The 20,153-nt window shown below is 41.1% G+C and overlaps 2 protein-coding genes across 5 annotated transcripts in view; both read right to left on the bottom strand.

The window, feature by feature from the left end:
- Positions 1-2,251, bottom strand: part of LOC123980069 (tetratricopeptide repeat protein 39B) — a 58,236-nt gene extending 55,985 nt beyond the window's left edge. For all 4 annotated transcript variants that reach the window (XR_006827364.1, XR_006827365.1, XR_006827366.1 and 1 more), the window contains exon 1: positions 1,915-2,251. Coding sequence is in view for 1 of the 4 variants with exons in the window: in XM_046064258.1 (XP_045920214.1) it covers positions 1,915-1,953 (39 nt within the window). In the remaining 3 variants the exon portion in view is untranslated. The remainder of the gene's footprint in view (positions 1-1,914) is intronic.
- Positions 2,252-3,996: 1,745 nt separating this feature from the next.
- Positions 3,997-19,775, bottom strand: LOC123980776 (trichohyalin-like). Its single transcript, XM_046065319.1, has 13 exons — positions 19,638-19,775; positions 16,707-16,821; positions 16,541-16,605; positions 16,306-16,441; positions 13,848-14,231; positions 13,242-13,547; positions 11,266-11,323; positions 10,054-11,153; positions 8,890-8,996; positions 7,536-8,808; positions 6,394-6,495; positions 6,103-6,309; positions 3,997-5,151 (listed from the first exon to the last, which is right to left on the bottom strand). Exons 2-13 carry the CDS (start codon positions 16,788-16,790, stop codon positions 5,089-5,091), a joined length of 3,885 nt encoding a protein of 1,294 aa, XP_045921275.1. The 5' UTR covers positions 16,791-16,821; positions 19,638-19,775; the 3' UTR covers positions 3,997-5,088.
- Positions 19,776-20,153: the final 378 nt, after the last annotated feature.

Genomic DNA, 20,153 nt, shown 5'->3' with positions numbered 1-20,153 from the left:
CTGTTGGTTTGTAGACTGCCGTTTTGAAGCCTCGAGTTTGGCTGATTTTTTGTAACCAGGAAGTGCTTGGAAGTGACCGTATTTGGACGAGAAGGTGGAGCTAAAGGCCGCGTGTGGAGATAGCTATCTTGCTTAGCTAGACGTGCATCTGTAATTCACCTTAACTGTCATTTTAACAGGGCTGACAGCTTTGTCTAGCAAAAGTCTTAAAACTAAATGTACTCACCACAAAAAGTGAACCGCCAACTCCTGATAAGTCTTTTCAACGGCACTGGTTAAATTTACACAGTGCCGTGGGTACGAGTCACTCTAGCCTGACTGACAGGTCGCCATGGTAACGACTTGTCAATCATAGATAATCCCGTCCTGAATTATTCTCTGCTTTATGGTCTATTTTCCCGTAAATGGGACCATAATTTACTAAATGAACATCATGTTGTGTTGAAGAAGACTTGAAATAAGCGATTGAGACCATAAACTCATTAGGAAAGTGTTTACTGAGGTAATTATTCAGCTGAGAAGTTTTTTGCAAACATAAGAGTCGCCCCCTGCTGGTCGATGAGTAGAATGCAGGATTAAGGGACTTCGCATTGGATTCACATTTTAGACCGGAAGCTTCCCGCTAGGTTGTAACCATCCTTTATACATACAACTAGGGACTTTCTTGATTTTAATATTTTACAGAGTGACCTTTGCAGTCTGGGCCCACCAAGCCTGCACTCCAGGGTTACCAGCATTCATTTGTCAGCACTGTGACCAGTACTCCCCATTCACATGTTGGTCACAAGTTGTTCACATGTTGGCGTGTGTATCGGCACTTGAGCTTTTCCTCATAACGTCTCCGCCGGTAGAGAGGTCAGAAAAGCGTACAGGCAGCCTATATAGAAGTGCTGGTACTGTGTACCGGTGAGTACCGGCCCACTTCAAGCACTGACTGGGACTCTGATTAAGAATTTACACACACTGAGACACACCTTTTTTTTGTTAGACCTAAGGATGTACAGAGATGTTCTTTAATTAGGTACATTTTAGTAGTATTTATTAAGTATACTTTAAAGTATGTTTATTCTATAGATAAATTTAGATACTGTACATGTGCGCGAGTCATCAGACATGGTCTGTTAGAGTGAGAGAGAAACATTGTTCTTTTATATAACTACCTGTTTTTGAAGCATATCATATATCTATTTTTGCTTCTTTTGTCTAACTGTTACAACTTACCTCAGCATGTGTTACAAACTACCCTGGTATTTGAGTAGGTTGTGGAGGACTGAATTGGTGCCATTTGTAGTGAACAGATGTGGGTACTTTGTATAAAAGCTTGAAATTCAGTGAGTTATAGTTGCTGATGCAAAAAGTGTTACAACCATACCCGGTCTCCCCTACCATGGATGAGAAGGTCACTTAAAAAAGAAACCTATAGAGGACAATAGACCCACTAAAGTTCATGTCACTATAGGAACACAAACAAAGAAACACAACCATAAAATTACTTTGATAAGAGATAAAGTTACTGTAACCATGAACAACTAAAATCTGTAGGAAATATGACACTGTTTGTGCAAGTATAGGAACCACAGAGGAACTACGGAAATATAGACTGCAGGATGATATTATAGGAGATAAACTCAATATTGAACACCATAAACACAATTTAGATGATAGAAACGAATATAGGGATATAATACGCGGGGCACGGCATTTGAAATAAACTAAATCCTAACATACTAGGTCATTATGGGAACAGCGGTATAAAATCACTAGAATTACTACAGAATGATATCCTAGACTCTGAATATCACAAATACAATATAAATGAGTACAGGAATATATGCGTATGTTCTAGGGTATTAGAAATACCCTAGAATTAAGTAACTGTGTAAAACCACTACAGGAATACGATGCATGTCCCACCTCCTCCTCTGCGGTCGCTCCGTTGCCTACGTGGGCCATGTCTGCGCCCGGTGCCTGTCCTCCCTCCGGTCCGCTGGGTTCCACTGCTGTTCCGTTCCTATCAGGAGAACCACAATCCCATTTCTGTCAGACACTCCGCCGTGCTGCTGCAGAGACAAAACCCCGTGCTTTCTTGCGACTGCTGTATTTTGTATATTTCCTCTTCCTGTTTTCGCTCTTAGTGTTTGTCCCCCGGTTTATTTCCCCTGACGCATACGGTAACGTTGCTCGGTTCGACCTTCTCCCTGACGGTCGCGGTGGTTGTGTGGACGCCGACCTTCCGCTCTCTTCCGTGAAGAGGAAAAAAAGCGTCTACGTTTCACACACACACACACACACACACACACACACACAAACTGAAAACACACCTCCCCTGCTTCCGTTTCCTCGCCAACGCAACCCGGGGAGAGAGGAGAGAGGCTGCAGTTCAGTTCAATCACACTGCGTGCCTACCTGACGAATATAGGCTATATGATGCGTGCATCCAATCGTGGATTAGATACACCACATATATAATGACCTGTTTGTGTACAGGGATGGAAACAGCTACACACACATTTTACTTCGGCGCAAAAATGTTACACCGAAATATGAAATTCCAATGAGGCCTACTTATTATGCATAATAATTCAGGCCTATTTTACTGTAACAATGATGCATTAATAATAATACATTGAATTTCACGAACGCTTTTAATGTGTTCTCTTTACTATTGCAGCTGGTAACAAATGTGCTAAATTTAACTAGGCTATATTATATAGGCCTACTGCTGGTTAGATTAATACATAAAAAGACAAATAATGTCTTAATTGATTGTGTTTTGGATCAATAATCTGAATCTGTAGTTTAACTAATTTGAGACACACGTAGTGGAGCCAAAAGTCCTACAATACTGGCTTCCACAATGCATAGGAGCAAATAATGGAAATACTAAGTACATGTGACTGAAAATTGTATTTAAAACTTGGGTAGGCAGTTTATCAGCAGGGGTTGTAGCAAATTCTGTGGTCTGGTTGCTGCCTTGCTGCCACACAGACCAGTGGTCACTGCCTATTGCAGAGTTTTTCTCTTATCACACCCAGGTATGTAACTGGGTTCTTTACTGGATACCATTAACTGAAGTGGTAGATTTGTTCGAGTTCATTCTTAAGCCTTAACACATCCAATTGCTTTGATCCATTCCTGTCTATTAGACAAAAATAATGGATCATCTGCCAGGTGAGATGATTTAAATTATCCAAGGTCACTTAAGGCCTACTTTGAAACCATAGACTGTATAAAAATTTGACCTTTTTCTAATGTCACAATCACGGTCACAATGTGTGTGACAAGGAACAGAGAGAGGCCTTCTCTCAGAGACTGTGGTAGCGACCAGTGGTCCATGTGGCAGCCTGGCAGCAAGGCAGCAACCAAACCACAAAATTGGCTGCAACCCCCTCTCCAGTTTATTTCAGATTCTCTTTACATCCTGATGGCAATCACTAAATGAATGAATCTGCTGTATGTGGCTGTCGCAGGACTTTATCTGCCTGGGCACTCACTGCGCATGAGCATGTGTTTTGGGGACGTGGCTTTGGTGGGAGGCCCGCAGGAAGGAGGTGTTTGTTAGCTTTACCCAATTTATTGTGACTTCATCTCAATGCTGAGTCAGCATTCACAGCCTATGTTCTTCTATAACTTTATTTTCCTATAAAACTTTACAATTTTGTCTTTAAAAAATGTTGTAAAATTATGATTTTATTTTTTTAAATTGCAACTTTGTTGTGACTTTTAGAAAAAAACAATGTTGTGCATTTTACCAATCCAAATGATCATACTTTAATGTACTGGAAATGCAAACACATCAGAGGTGAAAAAGGTCACACACTGTCCACGTCGCCCCATCTCACCCTGCATCTACACAAATCACATAAATAGTGTATTTCAGATTCAAAACAGCCAATTTTGCTGAAAGGTGACAAGTTTGCAGATGAAAACATTCCCATTGCATCTTTAACATCTGGAACTCGTAGCTTTAAAATTAAAAACACTGTAAACGCCGTGTCAGGTGTGTGAATCATTCTTATTTCTGAAAGTAAAAATTACATATTTACAACAGTAACAGCCTATTAGAAAACAACTTTAACAAAACAAGTACAAAAAAGAATAAAAACATCTCACAGCGTCACGATAAAACATCTTGCTGTACAAAGTTTTATAAAAACACTGAGCAGCTATTATGAGTTCTCTGTAAGTTTACTGCTGCGGTGCCCTTGAGCACCTGAAGTGTGAACATCACAGGCGGTTTAATGCTTTGATTCATGGTTTAAAGCTGTTGTGAGTGTTGTTTGAACATCAATCTGTCGGTAAAAAATAAAAAATAAAATGCACATTCAGCCCCCCATGTCCTTCCTGAACAGCATAAACACATTTAAAATGGACTGAGCACCTTTAAATTCAATGCATTTACACAAAGTTTTAGTTCTATTACTGAAACATTTAAAAAGAAAAACTAATGGAAGGACGCTCTCCTAACGGATAACAGAGGTAGGTTACGTTAACTTGGAGTTCTTAAAGGTACTGTTCACCCAAATGACCACAAAAAAAACAAAAAAAACCCCAACTTTCCTCTATCAGCGCATAAAGTTTTAGTTTTATCTGTCCAGGTTTTGAGATGTTTGTCAAAACCCAAATGCATCGAAGGAGATAAAATATTCTCAGGTTAAAAGGGTAATCTTAGGGTTAAAGACACTTAGGTTAGTTTAAAAACACGGGTAAGATGGGGGTTAATGCTCAGGTTAAGGCGTGTAATGCTATACTTTACAAACAAGAAAGTTAGTGGATGAGAGACAAACACAGGTCTATTAAAGTCAGGATAAACCGTACTAATGCGCTGAGTTAATATGTCATGATGAAAAGCACCAAACACACTGTACCTGCTCAGGTGTGACAATCCACACAAACACTGTTAACTCCTGTTCAAATGTAACAACAGGAAATAAATACTCAGAGCTGTACAGGTGTGTGTGTGTGTGTGTGTGTGTGTGTGTGTGTGTGTGTGTGTGTGCGTGTGTGTGTGTGTGTGATGAGGTAAATGGTTGTGGAAGTCCTTAATGTCCATGTGGCGGGATTGTTTCAGGTAAACACCCCCGCAGATTACAGCTGGTTCAGTCCAGGCTCCTTCAGGAATACTGTCCCTTCAGGAGCGGCCCACTGGTGCTGTGGGGGATAAACAATAAACAAATAAACAAGCGGCCAATCAGCATCTATATTAACAGTATATGATATCATTATGTCTTACATCTATATTTTCATAATAAAATATCATAATTTAATAATAAGAATCCATGTCAACATTTTATTTTGCTAATAAAAATATACAGAAATATATTTTATTTCCACTAAATAAACAATAATCATTACCAACATAAATTACTACTAATAAATAATCCATCTAAAAATAGTTTTAAGTCATAATGATAAAAAGTCTAATAAAAATATTTTTTATTAATTAAATATATTTGAGGAATAATTTATCCTACTCTACTACTAAATATACACAAAACTTAATTTTATAATTATAATAAAATACCAAAAGCTGTATTTTCTGTATTTTAATAATAATTCATACATTACTAATAATTCTTTGTCATAAATTATACAAAATCTAATAAAACAATTCTTTAGTGTAACAATATATTTAATTACTTAATTTATTACATATTACAGACAGTTATTTTTACATGGTATGCTTGTCTAATTATTTTCTTAGAATTTGTTCTTAATATTTTTATTTTATTAAATTCTTCGTTTTAGAAACGATCTGATAAATCATTTTAACTCAAGGTCGGCTTTCTAGCTAACAACTTTGAGATTAAGCTATTTTGTGAAATTGTAATTGTTGATTAATTACTCTACAGGTGAAGAATTATTAGTGAAAAAAATAATTGCGTTTTGATTTATTAATTTGTTTATGGCACAAGACTTTTTATTACTGTAATTCTGATTTATTTACCTTACTTTGTCGCCTCTTCTTTCTGTACCTCCCTCCTCCTCTCCTCCCATCTTCTCCTCCTCCCCCTGCCTTGCCTCAGCCTCTCTGCTCTCCTCTCCCCACCCTCCTCCGTCAGTCCTCCTCCACCCCTTCACCCGGCCCATGCGTCTCTTCACCTCTTGCAGCAGCTCTTCCCTCGGCAGCGTCTCCTTGCAGCGCTCCACCCGCTGCGCCTCCTCCCTCTCCTTCTCCTCCAGCAGAGAGCGCAGGAAGGTGGCGCTCACCACCTCCTCCCCCTCCCCCACCAGATAGGCGTTCTTGAAGCGGTTGTAGAGCATGGAGGCCTTGTCCATGATAGCTTGGTTCGCTCTGTAGTACCGCATCTACACACAAAATCACCATATTTGATTTATCAGCTTCTGTCACATGAGGAGAACTTTTCTATTAATAATTTCGACTGTGTGTACCTTTCTCAGGGTGGAGACGAGCTCACTGTGTCTCCGGACGTGTTTAGACGTTACGTAAACCATACTGAGCTGATCCAGCGCCATCAGACACTTGCTGATGTCCTGAAACACAGAAAGAGATTCAGGCATCACCGTCAGTTTGAGCTGTACTGTTGAATCATGTTTGTTAATCATGTCATTAAAATCTAGCTAGAGTACAGGACTGAACGGGAGAATAATGTTGTTGTTGGTTTAATATTTGTAGCTTCTGATGGCTTTAATGAACAACATTTCCCATAAGCCCACAGAGCATTTTCGGTTAAATGTCACGGCTCGACAAAAGATACAGTTGAGTGTTGTTCACGCGTCTGTAGCGTCAGAATAACCAAGTTACAATGGTAACTGTGCTCACACAGTAATCATTTAACTTTGTTAAAATTAGTGCTGGGCAACAATTACAATCTTTAATCACATGATTTTCTGCGATTAATTGCATAGTTATGTGCAAAACTGAATAATGAATTCTAAATTAGTGTATTGCGCACTTTTAATTTAAATGTACTGCTATATACACAAAAGTGCAATAACATGCGGTTTGCTAACACTTTAAACAAATAAGGTGCTTTTTACCAGCAGTATTCCTTTACACAGCAGCAATAAAATATCCCTTGTAAATCTCAACTTTAACATTAATGTAATCAAATCAAATATTAAACCAAAGCTATTTACCACTGCCAGGAAATTACCTTTTATGAGCAACAGGTCAACATATATAAATCTGTTTTCTTGGTTTTTTTCCTGAGCAGGTATCAGCAGAAACATTTTTCTTTTATCAGGGAGCAGCAAACACACTATTTTCAGCAGCAAGTGTCCCTGTTATAGTGAGGTGAAGGGGTAGAGACGGTAATTTTAACTTAAGTTAAATAGGCTAGAGCTGTGTAGCGCACAGAAGCCATGGTTATTCTCCATAGAGCGCAGAGCAACCCCGCGGGGCCAAGCAGGGTCCGTTTGACGAACACAGCTGCCCTCTAAACCAAAAGCTAAGAGCTAAAAGAGGCTAAAAAGCTCAGATATATATAGAGATACTGACTAATACAGCTTTAAAAACATACATAAACAGTCCTGTATAATAATAGACCAGTAGGTAAACATGTGTGTCTTACAGGATTGTCAGTCTTCAGAGAAATCCTGATGTCTCCGTGGATTCTGTGCAGAGTCGAGTCCGTCAGCGTCATGGTTAAACTCTTCTTCATTTGCTGCTGCTGCTTCTCCACCGTCCCTCCATCTGAAGAATCACCCTTCGTTTTACTTTCTTCTGCGCTCGTCTTCTCAACCTTTGCTTCTTCTGCAGTTTTCGACTCGGCAGCTGACTTATCTGCAGCTTTCTTCCCTGGTTTTGTCTCTTTGGTGCTCGTCTGTTCCAACTCTACGCCTGTTGTCTTTGTTTGTTCGGCGGTGGCTTTGTCGTCCGCAGGTTTATCGCTCGTTTGCTCTCTCTTCTTCTGTTCCCGTGTCGTAACTTTATTCACCTCAGTGTTGTTCTCTTGAGCTTTCTGCGTCTTTTGCTCCTCTTCCGCCTTTGTCAGGGTCTCGTCTTCGCCGCTCTTCTTTCGTTTCTCCTCTTCCCCCTTGCCCTTTTTATCCTTCTCTACCTCCGTTACATTCCTGTCTTTTTTGTCCTCTGTCAGCGCTCTCGTTTTTTCCACCTTTCCATCTTCCGATTTCTTCTCTTCAGCGCTCCCTCTCTTCTCCCTCTCTGTCTGCTTCACCTTTTCTGCACCCTTTTTCTTTTCTTCTACCTTTTCTTCTCTGCTCGTTTTGTCCTCTTTCTTCTTCTTCTCCTCTTCGGCCGCTGTCGTTCCTCCCATTATCGTCTTTACCTGAACCTTCGCTCCCTGTCCGCCCGTTGCTTTCACAATCTTTCCGATAATTCTTCTCTCGTCCTTCTTTTCTTCGTCTTTCTGCTGCTTTGTTTCCTCTCTTTTCTTCTCTTTCACCTCCTCATCTTTCTTTCCCTCAGCCTTCATCTTGTCTTCCTTCTTCTGCCCGCTCTCCTTTGCTTTTGTCTTGACGTCATCCGTAGTTTTGCTGATTTGATCACTTCGGTCAGTCTTCTTGTCCTTTGTCTTCTGTTCATCCTTCTTTACCTCTGCTGACTTTTGGTTGGACGTCTTCACCTCATCCTTTTCTTCTTTTTTAGCTCTTTCTTTCTGTTTGACCTTTGTTGTTTTTTTCACCATCTTGCATTCATCTTTCTCTTCCTTCCTCTCGGTCGCTTTCTTGCCGACGATCTTCTTGCCGATGGAGCTTTTGACGCCTGATTTCTTGGCGATCACCTTGGTGGCAGGTGATTCTTTGACCCTTTTCTTGTCTGACGTCTTCTGACTTTCTGTCTTTTTAATCTCGACCTTCTTCTTTTCTCCATCCCTGGCATTCCTGACAAGAAATAAACATTTAACACGTCCTTCAACAACGGGTTAACGGATTTAAATGTGCTTCTCTGTGTGCATTTCTTACTGGGAACTCTTCATCGTCTCCCTCCTCTTCCCTCCTCTGCCGGCCTTCAGCAGACCTCTCAGAGATTTAAACAAACTCTCCCTCTTGGCTGCCAGGCGGCGCTGTCGCTGCACATGAAACAAACATAGTTACTATTTAAAAGAAGCACTATATTCCTGAAGCTTTTAATCAGTGTTTTTATGATTCCCTCCCCTATTACTTGTTACAGTCAGTGTTAAAGAATATTCTTAGGGTGCTCAATTGATGTATAAGGGAAACCTAAGACAGCAGGTCAAGCTTAGAGTCATTAGCTGACCCCACAAGGGTTCATTGACCTTCCAGCTCTAGTTATTTCTCTCATGTAACTGTCCTTGTTGTTAGGGAGACGACAGACTGATAAGGTAGAGACAGTAGCTCAGGTGTCAGGCGACCAGATATCGGTGTTCTCTGGGAATCTGACAAGTTTGAGTCTTACAAGAATGTTAACAAGGACTTACTGGAGTCCAACTCATGGATAGTAACAGATTCCAATTCATGGTTTTCAGTCACGTGACATTCGCGGTGACCTGGGGGGCAAAACAACAGACCAACATAGGGGCCCACACCACGACTCGCCCCGTGGAGACGCCGCAAAATAGTCAACCTTTATATGGATCACCTTTCAACTTAAGAAAAACAAAAAGGTACATGCTGCCCTATCCCTGCGGCAAAACACATTAGAAAATGGCCAATCAGAAGCCAGTAGGTGTTGGAGGAGGCGGCTTTTTTTTAGACAGATGCAGAAATGAGGGCCTGCATGAAGAGTCAGTAAAAGATAGAAAATCGTTTTTTTTACTTACTAACTAAACGGCTGGAGAGATTTCCTGCTTTTCTCCGTTTGTCTGAATAACTTTGGGACTATTTGTCAAACAAAACGATACATAGACTAAGCGATTATTCGATTAAGTATTAATTTCTGTTGATCTGTGCAAAAAATGTTTGTTTATTCACAGCAGCCAACAGAAGTTTTGCTCGACTCGCGTCGCTTCAGCGAATTTGTTTGCATGTTTGTGCTAACTGGACCTGCTTTCTACATTTTACTGTGTTGTTTCGAATCACAATCCACCGACGCCGAGTGTCACGAGAGAAGAGTTGAATCAACGTTTCTAGAAAATGAGAGCAATAAAGACTGATGAGTAGCTTTACCTCCTCGTCCACGGAACCGCCTTCTTTCTCTGTTGCTTTTCCACTCTTCTCCTCCTCTGTCGGCTTCTTCTTCATCTCTTCTTTCTTTCCTTCCACGTCAGCATCTTTAGATTTCTTCTTCTGTTCCTCTTTCTCTGCACCCCTCGTCTTCGTCCCTTCACTCTTCTCCTCCTCTGTCACCTTCTTCTTCTTCTTCTCTTCTTTCTTTCCTTCCTCATCGGCATCTTTTGTTTTCCTCATCTGTTCCTCTTTCCCAGCTCTCCTCGTCTTTGTCCTTTCACTCTCTGATTTTTCTACAGTTTTCTCCTCCTCTGTCAGGTTCTTCTTCGTCTCTTCTTTCTTTTCTTCCTCGCCGGCATCTTTAGTTTTCTTCTTCTCTTCCTCTGCTTTGCTTGTCTTCGTCCCTTCACTCTCTCCGCTCTTCTCCTCCTGTATGGTTTTCTTCTGCACCTCCTTCTCTTCCTTCTTCCTCTTTGTTCCTCGGCTCTCCTCTCTTTTTGTCACTTCTTCAGTTCCTTCTGTAACATCCTTCTTCGTGGTCAGCTGTGCCTCCTTTTCTCTCGTTCTTTTCCTTCCTTCGCTCTCCGACCTCGTTCCTCTCCTCGTCGTCTCCTCTGTCTTTTGTTCGCTGCCGTCTTGTTTTGTTTTCTTCTCCTCCTCCTCCTCCTCCTTTTGTTCCTCTTTCTCCGCTCTCCTCGTCTTCATCCCTCGGCTCTCTGCTGACGTCTTTTCTTCTGTTGTTTCTTTTGTCATCACATCATTGTTTCCTTCCACACCTTCGTCCTGCTTTGTTTTCTGCTTTGTTTTCTGTTTCTCCTCCTCATCCTTCTTTCTTTTTGTTCCTTGGCTCTCCTGTGTCGTCTTCTCTTTCATCGTCACTTTCTTTTCTTCAGTGCCATCCTGACGGGTTTTCTTCTGCACCTCCTTCTCCTCATCCTTCTCTTGTCTCTTCCTCTTGACTCCTTGACTCTCTGATGACTTCTTCTCTTCCTTATGTTGCCCTCTCTTCTCCTCCTCTTCCTGGTCTTTCTGTCCTTTGTCGTTCTTGGTGGTTTGTGTCGGAGCAGATTTTAGTTCTGGGGTCTTCAGTTTCTTGCTGACTGTTGGAGGAAAGAGACAGTTTTAACTACTAAAACCTCAGTTGGTGCACTTTAATAGAATTAATCCTAAAGATAACTGATTATCATCAGCCGGTGTTCGTTAGTTAGTTACCTGGAGAGCTCACAGCAGGACTAGCGGGTGTCCTCTTCTCGTACTGCTCAGCATCAACCTCGAAAAAAAAACAAATAAAAACAGCAGACATTTATCCAAATACGTTAAAGGCTGCATTACGTGCGTAGTCTCGATGCACGTAGCCGTGCCGATGCAATCGTGAGCATTTATATTTGTGCATTGGTGTTTGTGTCGCTCTGCAATGACCCTGCCAAAATGCTAGTCTCTAGGGGCGACTCCGAATAGTTAAAGATTTGATAGAAGGAGCCTGATTCAATTCCCAATCTCACAGACGAATCTTCGCAGAGCCGTTATGAAACAAGGATCATACCATTTCGGCGATATGGGGGAGGCTTAACATCTGATTTTACATAGAACCACTGGTTTTCTCCCAGTAAGTTAATATACAACCTGTTATGAATATATAAATATCAACTTATACTGCTGTACATGAACATTTGAAAAGAAAGAAGCTTTTAATAAATCTTGTTAAAGTGCGCGAATAAATCAAAAATTCTTGTGTGGCATAACGTGTGGTAGAAGAGGGAGAGAGACACACGGCACCAGCAGCTCCGGGGTTGTACAGGGTTGTGTGTGAACTTGGAACTTGTGGGACGTTTGAATCATTTATAACCACAAAAATAATATTTTATCATTTTTAAACAGCAGACTACTTTGAATAGATCCGCAATGTTGTGCATGCAATTGTCGGTGGACACACACAACTCTGTACAAGACTAATAAGACTGCAGCTCTGAAACTTTTCAAGATCAAAGTGGAGCTACCGTGTACAACAAGCGACACACACACAGATTCGACTATCAGTAGACTAAAGGCAATTCTGATTAGACTATGTAAATCGTTAGTCAGAGACTGTGTTTCTCTTTTAGATAATCAGCTCCTGTAATAAAGATTATTAGATTATTAAAGGAGACCTATGATGCTTTTCCACATTTTATGACTAATCTACAATGTTACAATGTTGGGTGTTCATTTTAAAAATGACTAAAGCTTAAAAACATGTGGTTAAAGTATTTAAAAGAAATCACCGTGAGACAAAACCTCAATGATGATGCAGTGAAAAGTGACGATTCTCTCTGACCAATCAGTAGTCTGCTTTGTTTTGACGTCACATTTTCGCCTCAGCTCGCTTGGAACCTCGACGGAGGTGCTACGAAAAAAAGTACCTGGAAGCAGGTTCAGGTACAACTTTTCCACAATGGAAAACCAAACAAAGGCGAGTCGAGCTGGTACTATGCAGTGGAAAAGGGTCTATATATGGTCATTTGCTCCCATAGCAACGACACAGCAACGCTCAGTCTGCCTGTTCTGCCCAGCGACAACAACAGCCTGGTAAACATGCTTCAGATCTTAGCCAATCAGAAGACAGTGGGCTTTGAGAGGAGGGGCCTTAAAGAGACAGGAGCATCTACAGCTTGTTTCAGACAGAGGCTGAAATGAAGCCCTACATGAAGAATCAGTATAAGAAAAAAGTATTTTTTTGAACTTGCAAAGTTGCCATACAGGAGTCACAGAACTAAAATATAGGACTGGAAACGCAGTATATTAGGTCTCCTTTAATGCTGGTGCCTCATGTGTGTGCAGCATTTTACTACATTTAGCTGCTTGGAGGTGGAGCTACTTTATATACAGTCAACTAGTTTAATCCAGTTGTTGCTAATCTAGTGTGGGGGTCTCCAAAGGATCAAGAAGAAAAAACAAAGTTCTAATACACAAATCTCTAATGTTTGATCTTCTTTTGTCAAATGTTGACAACAACTCATGGACGTGAGGAACATGGGGTCACAGGCAGACGTTGACTGTAAGGTCTCACAAGCAATAAAGGTTGGAAACCATTTCTCTAATCTTTAACACTGCTGGAGTAATGCTAAAGCCACTCTGAACACAACAACCTGAGTCCATTCATCATCATCATTACTGCTGTTCAGGAGGTTCACCAGCAGCAGTATAGTTACCTTGGACTCTGCAGCTCTGCTTCTGGTAGAAGCCCGACGTGTAGCCGCAGCCTCTTCAGTATCTGTAGCGGTGGAAGTTAACGGTATTTCAACCTTCTCAGAAGCTGGTTTGGAGTCGGTCGCCTTCACTGGGGTTTCTACGGTGCTCAGACTTTTCTTCTCAGCTGTAACTTTATTTGTATTTGCCGTTTCAGGTTTGCTGTCTGTAGTGTCCGCATCGGTCTTCCTCTCAGAGTGTTTGTGAGGGGAAGTTTCACTCACAGAGGCTTTGGAGGCGGTTCTTGTTTTCACAGTTTGGGCTGTAGTCTGCGGAGATACAAAACAAACACAGTATTTCATTGTGTATAATTTCTTTTCAAAGTTCTTGAAGGTGGAAAGCCCCGGAAAAGAAAGAGTAAGTGGATCTTTATCGTTTCATCCATCCATTATCTATAACTGCTTGTCCTCAGAGGGTGGTGAGGGGGCTGGAGTCGATCCCAGCGAACACTGGGCCCAGGCTCATCACAAGGCTGACACATGGAGACAATCAACCATACACGCTCACATTCACACCTACGGCCAATTTAAAGTCACAAGTTAACTTTTAACGGCTTAATTCGCCCTTACCTCCTCCTTATTTTCTGCAGACGTGGCATCAGTAGTAAGTTCGTGTCTCCCTCCTGCAGACGAGCTTCTAACAGCTGCCCTCCTGCTTCTTGTAGTCGCAGCAGTCTCTGCAACATCTGCCGAGGTGACGTCTTTTGAAGTTGAAGCCTGTTCAGAAGTCTGTTTGGAGTCTGTTGTTTTCTCTGGAGCAGATCTTAGAGAAGCTCTTGTAGGAATTTTAGCCGCCGCAGCAGCAACTGGACTTTTTCTGCCAGTAGCTGGTTTACTGTCGGGCTGTGCAGGGGCAGATTTACTGGAAGTTGATTTAGTCGGGGTGTTTTTAAGATCATTTGTAGTTTTAGCAGCAGAAGTCTGTTTAGCAGGTGGAGTTTGCTGTGCTGGTACCTGGCACCACAAAACAACAGAGACGGTCTGTTAGAAGCAAACATCAGTTCATTAAGTGAAAAGAGAAATTATAAAAAATGACCCAATAACAAACTTTGACAACCTGATTAACTTTTTGCTATTTATCCAGTAAAAATGCCAATGATTCGCAGTTTTTACTGCTTCGTAAGAAGGTTTTGCAGCATTTATTTTATAGCATTTGGTGAAAATGTTTTCTTACCTTTAAGTCTGACAAAGTACAGTGTTTAAAGGGATCACTTCAGGCTTCAGTAAACTGGGATAGATATTTATGATTTTAGCAACACTAGCAGCATGATTCTGGAGACGTCGGTCGACCCATTAGTTCACACTGAAATTATTGGATGGTTCAGACGCCTCAGGGTGAACATGACTCTGGTGATCCTTTGACTTTTTTTTGACTAAAAACATTCCCATGTACTTTGTGTTTAGTAGGGCTGGGCGATATGGACCAAAAAGTCATATGCCAGTATTAATAGGCAGAACTCCGGTATAAAATATATATATCGGTATTTTCTGCTAAGTTGGCTGAAGGAGGGAGGGGTGTCAATCTGCCTCCTTCAGTTCTCTTCACACTCACAGACCTCACGTGCCCCCGCTTCTTTCCGTCTCTCCCCGGTAACTTTCTCCATCAGTAGTAGGCTACGTTTTATAAAGTAACAAAAACAGAATTGTCTTCTGGACTTTTCCTCCCACGACTCCGTTCACAGCAGCAGCTGCGCCGCATGTTATCTTTTCAAAACAAAACCAACATGGTAGCTAACGAATTACATCTGCACTGTTGTGTTCACTGTCGCTTTACCTGTCCGTGCTTCTTAGATATCCACCGTGTCGCGACTGCCACGTGTTTCTCTGAAAAATGCTAACGTGTCGCCAAATATACCCGGGCGGCCCGCCAAAATAAAGTGAAGGTGTGAGAAACACTGACTGAACTGTTCAAGTTCATTTATATAGCACAATTAAAAACAACATTAGTTGACCAAAGTACTTTCCACTATAGACAACAAATATACATGACAACAACAGCAGAAAAAGTAAAAAATGTCACAACTCAACTCTGTTTGAAGGCCAACGAATAAAGATAGGTCTTTAGCAAGGATGTGAAAATGTCAGGAGCATTTCTTATTTCAACAGGTAAAGTGTTCCAAAGATTTGGAGCAGCTACTGAGAAGGCTCGGTCCCCTTTAGTTTTTAACCTGGATCTGGGGACATCGAGGAGCATCTGATTGGATGACCTCAGTGCTTTGACCGGAGTGTGTATAAAAAAATGTTTAAGTCTGTAGGCCGACCACTGACCAATCAGATAACTAGAAATATGGAGTCATCATTCCTACAGGATCCTGACAGGGACAAAAGTACTAACTTTACAGTACAGTACTAAATCAAGGGTAACTATACAAACTCCTTTATTGTCAGAGTTTTATAAAATACTACGATTTGTTTCTAAAAGCACTGAGTGGTTTTTTCACCACCACCTCTCAGGTAGTCTGGGATCAGGTCTGCTTACCGTCCCCAGGGTCCCAGTTTTTAATCCACATTTTATTAAATAAACATTTTCACGGTCATTTCAGGGTCACTCTTGTTACTTACTTACAAACTTATTTTCATCTTTTATTTTACTCTTTTTTTAAGTCTCATATTTACGTGTCTTGTTTTGCTGCCTTGTCAGACTAGACCCAGTCCAACCCCCTAATGTTGACCTTGTTCACAATGTTTTTCCTGGCTTGTTGCTTCAGCCTGGGAGCGGTGTGTCATTACATCCTTTCTGACTAATCTTGACCACAGAGCCAAAGTTCAAATATGCGACCAGGTGGAGGTCAGGGGTTGGGCAGACCACCACGTAACATCTCCGACCTCTACACATTAGAAGGTCAACAGGGTAGGAATCTCTAAATATATATGCGTAAAGCTCTTTGAGTCGTCTTGTTGTTGAAAGCTGCTACACTTAAATAAACTTGCCGTTGGGTTGTCATGTGTTCTGAATTAGTGTCCCAGCAGCTGAACAGAGAGGATGTTGACTTTTGGCCATGACCTATGAAACGTTAGATAGACTGACTTTGAGTTTACTCCCGATACCAGGTGTGTTCTGGATCTCCCACATGCCCTCCGTGAAGCCTCTGATGCGGACGCCGCTGCCGTACTTCTTCTTGTTGCCGACGTAAGGGACGATGTTCTCCGGAGGGAGGTGACCTCTGAGGATGAGGGAGGAGAAATTAATCACAGTTCAGTCAGCGCTGTAGATCTTTTATCAGGGGAAGTGAGGTCACCGGTCGGCAGCCGTGTGTACGTACATCTGATGGGTCCCGAAGAAGTAGACCGGGACTCGCTTCTTGTATCCATCTTCCGACTTACAGATCTGAACGCACACAGACAGAAGAGCATTGACCATCACAGCACAGAGATGCACGTCTTTTATTTACAGCTCGTATGCGTGTGTGTGTTTGAGCGTGTGCGTACCCTGGCCGGCCAGTGAGGGAAGCCCTTCATCTTGGCGAAGACCAAGTCCCCCGGTTTGAAGCTGTCGCCGGTTTTCCCCGGCATCCTGCTGCTTCAGAGAGTGAATCGAACGCAGCTGGAAACAGAGAACAGAGGCGCCACGTAGACTTTAAACTCATTTACTGCTGCTCGTAGTGGATTACTCAGCTGACAACTTCCTGAAGCCAGTACAATCTGAAAAGGTCCCTGGCTTTGCCATTTTCTCTTTAATAATGATCCGTCATGATACATTTTAAGTATTAGATAGAGAATTCTTCTGCGTATTTAATGTCTGACAAGAGACACCAGTCCGACGTTAGGACACTGGCTTCTACAGTTAAAAATGAGCTCATTCACATTATTTATTGGCTTGATAAATAAGTAGGGCAGAACAATAAAACAATGATTATAATTTCCTTAACAACAATATAACAAATGTTCAATAAATGTTTGATTTAATTCATTTGAATAACGAACAAATTAACATTTCATTCTTCTATTAAGATGTTTATTTTCTGAAATAACGTTTTGCTTAATAGTTTTGAATGTTCTCCCTCAGATTCGTTAAGTGATCCACTGTTTGTCATCAAGTGTTTGTTCTGACCATGAAGAAAAGTTTAAAACCACAGTTAAGAGCTTTCACTCAGGAGCAAAAAAAAAACAGCCTTTAAACTTGAAAGAAACAATGATTTCACATTCATCGTGATAATTATCGATATCGAATGATATGAAATTTGGCCACATCGCCCAGGCCTATAATTAAGTCATCAATTCACAGTAGCGGCCTTTATGAAAAGACGCTACACACTTAACCTCTCTCTGAATGATGTCATTACAAAGATAAATGCGTTGAAGAAAACATTTTATTACCACAAATGAAAGTATGAAGCACCTGAATGAAAACCAGTAGGGACGATAAGGCCTACAGTTAAGTAGTTCAGTTCTTCCCAGCGGTGCATGACAACATCACATTACATTTATTCATATAGCGACTTACAATTGCTAGGCATGTTAGTGGATGTGTCACAGTGGGGAAATTGAACCAAGGTGTCTTATCCACTGTTCCATCACCACCCCTATCAGTTCATCAATAAACACAAACTCTACCTGGATAATTAGCAGAAAATGGAGGGATTGACCAATTAAAAAATAACAAATGTCTAAAATCATCTGAAACACAAATTGACACACAACAAATTTTAAGAGTGTTTGTTAAAAATCACATACAAACACACATTTACAACTAACAACCTAACCTGAGCCTTACCCATTAACCACGAGGGGCAACAGTGAGGTTAATGATTTAGAGGGGAGGGAAATACTATTTGATGAGTGAAGAGACTTTAAGACAGTACTGGTCCCGTCTTTCTGCTCCGTTCTGTTGACCTACCGCAGGTGGGGCCAACCTGCCAGACTGCCTCACAGAGACACATCTCACACATTCAACCTTCAATTAATTTAACGATACCATTGTTGAAAAGTCATTTAAATGACTGTACAGACAGAACTGAAACTTAAAGCTGGAGCGCAAGACTTCATAAATGAACGTCCATTACATTCAAGCCCTCGCCGAAACAAGTTCACACAACGCTGATTAAGCCTCTCACTGCTATGGCTGCAACTAACGATTATATTCATATAATCATATAATATTCATATAATATTCATTATTTTAGCTGTAAGGTCCAGATAATGGTGGAAAGTGTCGATCAATGTGTTTTCACATGGCCCAAGGTGACGTCCTCAAATGTCTTCTTTTGTCCACAACCCAATTCAGTTTACTGTCACAGAGGAGGAAAGAAACCAGAAAATATTCACGTTTGAAAAGCTGGAATTGGAGAATTTGGACATTTTTTATTTAAATAAGGAGAACTCAAAGCGATTAATCGATAATTACAATAGTTGACAACTAATCGATTAACTAATTGTTGCAGCTCTAATCACTGCCAGGTAAATCTCTCCGTATTTGCAGTATGACAGAGTTTTTAAATATGGTGTCTGTGGAAACATTACCGCGCTGGCGTTCACTTCAGGTCTACTTCACTAAACTGTCTTGGCGTTTATGGGAGAAAAAGTCAAATGAAAAGCTTCTCTTGAAATTCACTGCCTGGCCAACAAAGACACCCAAAAGAAAACCAGGATTTATCTTCTGGAGCAGACTTCATCGGTCATCTGAAGTAAAGCACACTCTTCTTTATTTACTTTTATAGATTAACCTCTTACTCTGTGAACATTTTCATCCCAAACAAGAAATCATTGAACTCAGAGAGCAATCTTGAACTATTATACACAACAACAGCTAAACTAACAAGCTTGTCAAGGTCCTTGATCGTGGTCTTGATTAAAAGCTTCACTCTGAACTCAATAAATATGCTGTCTAAAATCATCTGAAACACAAATTGACACACAACACAAACTGTAACCTTTCCAGCAGATCAGTTGAACTGTTAAAACCATTATTCTGCAGCTCACACACACCTGCCTTAACTTATTCAGGTGCCTTTATATAAAGTGCACCAAGTGCTGCACTTTTAGTTGAGTCAAATGTGACTTCAGGAGCTTTACTGTCAATAGAAACACTGTTTTCTGTAAGTCTCTGTTGCTGGTGGTGCAGATGTGACCACACAGGACGTTTTCTCATTAAATTAAAAAGGTCGTCCTCTTGAACTTCTACTGTTTAAACACCCTTTAAGCGGCGCATCACTTGTGTGAAGTGAAAACTGTCTCATTATCTCAGTACTAGTTTCGTTTTCAGCTTCATGTTCACTCATTGTTTACAAATACAGGCTCGCTATGTCAGGGAAGCTAACCTCAGCTAGCTGGTGGTCAGCAGCTCCGACGGGAGGATTAAAATCTGAGCTCTGTGTAGGTTTCACCATCTGACGGTTTAACGCGACAGGAGCTGTCACTTACCGAAAAACTAAAATCTTCAGAAACGCAGATGAACGCCCCGGTTCTTGTAGTTTAGCTACGCTGTCCTGCAGGACGCCATGTTGGGGGAAAAACGTGTCACGTGACCTCTGGTGTTTTTCCCGCCTGTGGTTGGACTGTACCAACGAGCCGACTGTGGACTGTACCACCTCTGTGTCAGACAAAATGAAATACCAGATTTAACTTAATTTAAATTACTACGACCAAATTGAGCATGAAGATTGTACCATTTTGAGAATTAAGTTAAATGTCGAGCATACAGTTGATTGACAAGAGTAAAGGGTAAGTATAGTGATGGCCAAATGAAACATTATTGCTTCCCGACACAATAAAATGGTTCAGTACTCGAGGCTTCATCATGAGTTTCATTCAGGAAATGCACCATCTGCTGGTGAAGATGTAACCTAATGCAACAAAGCTGACAACCACAAAATGCTCAGGAGAAAAAAAATTGCGATCCTCATTTCAGCCTTAATTTTAGTGCTATATATCAAAATA

Source organism: Micropterus dolomieu, linkage group LG12 (genome assembly GCF_021292245.1).
Source record: "Micropterus dolomieu isolate WLL.071019.BEF.003 ecotype Adirondacks linkage group LG12, ASM2129224v1, whole genome shotgun sequence".
Lineage (NCBI taxonomy): Eukaryota > Metazoa > Chordata > Actinopteri > Centrarchiformes > Centrarchidae > Micropterus > Micropterus dolomieu.
Note: the sequence above shows the minus strand (reverse complement) of the source record. Positions and strands in the feature narration are given on the sequence as shown.

Excerpts from the sequence above, each read along its gene's own strand:
- LOC123980776 (XM_046065319.1), bottom strand. The coding sequence starts at position 16,790 with ATGCCGGGGAAAACCGGCGACAGCTTCAAACCGGGGGACTTGGTCTTC. Across the intron at positions 8,997-10,053 it reads GCGGTTCCGTGGACGAGGAG|CGACAGCGCCGCCTGGCAGC; the intron begins GTAAAGCTACTC and ends TTTCATGTGCAG. Across the intron at positions 8,809-8,889 it reads GAGACGATGAAGAGTTCCCA|GAATGCCAGGGATGGAGAAA; the intron begins GTAAGAAATGCA and ends ATTTCTTGTCAG.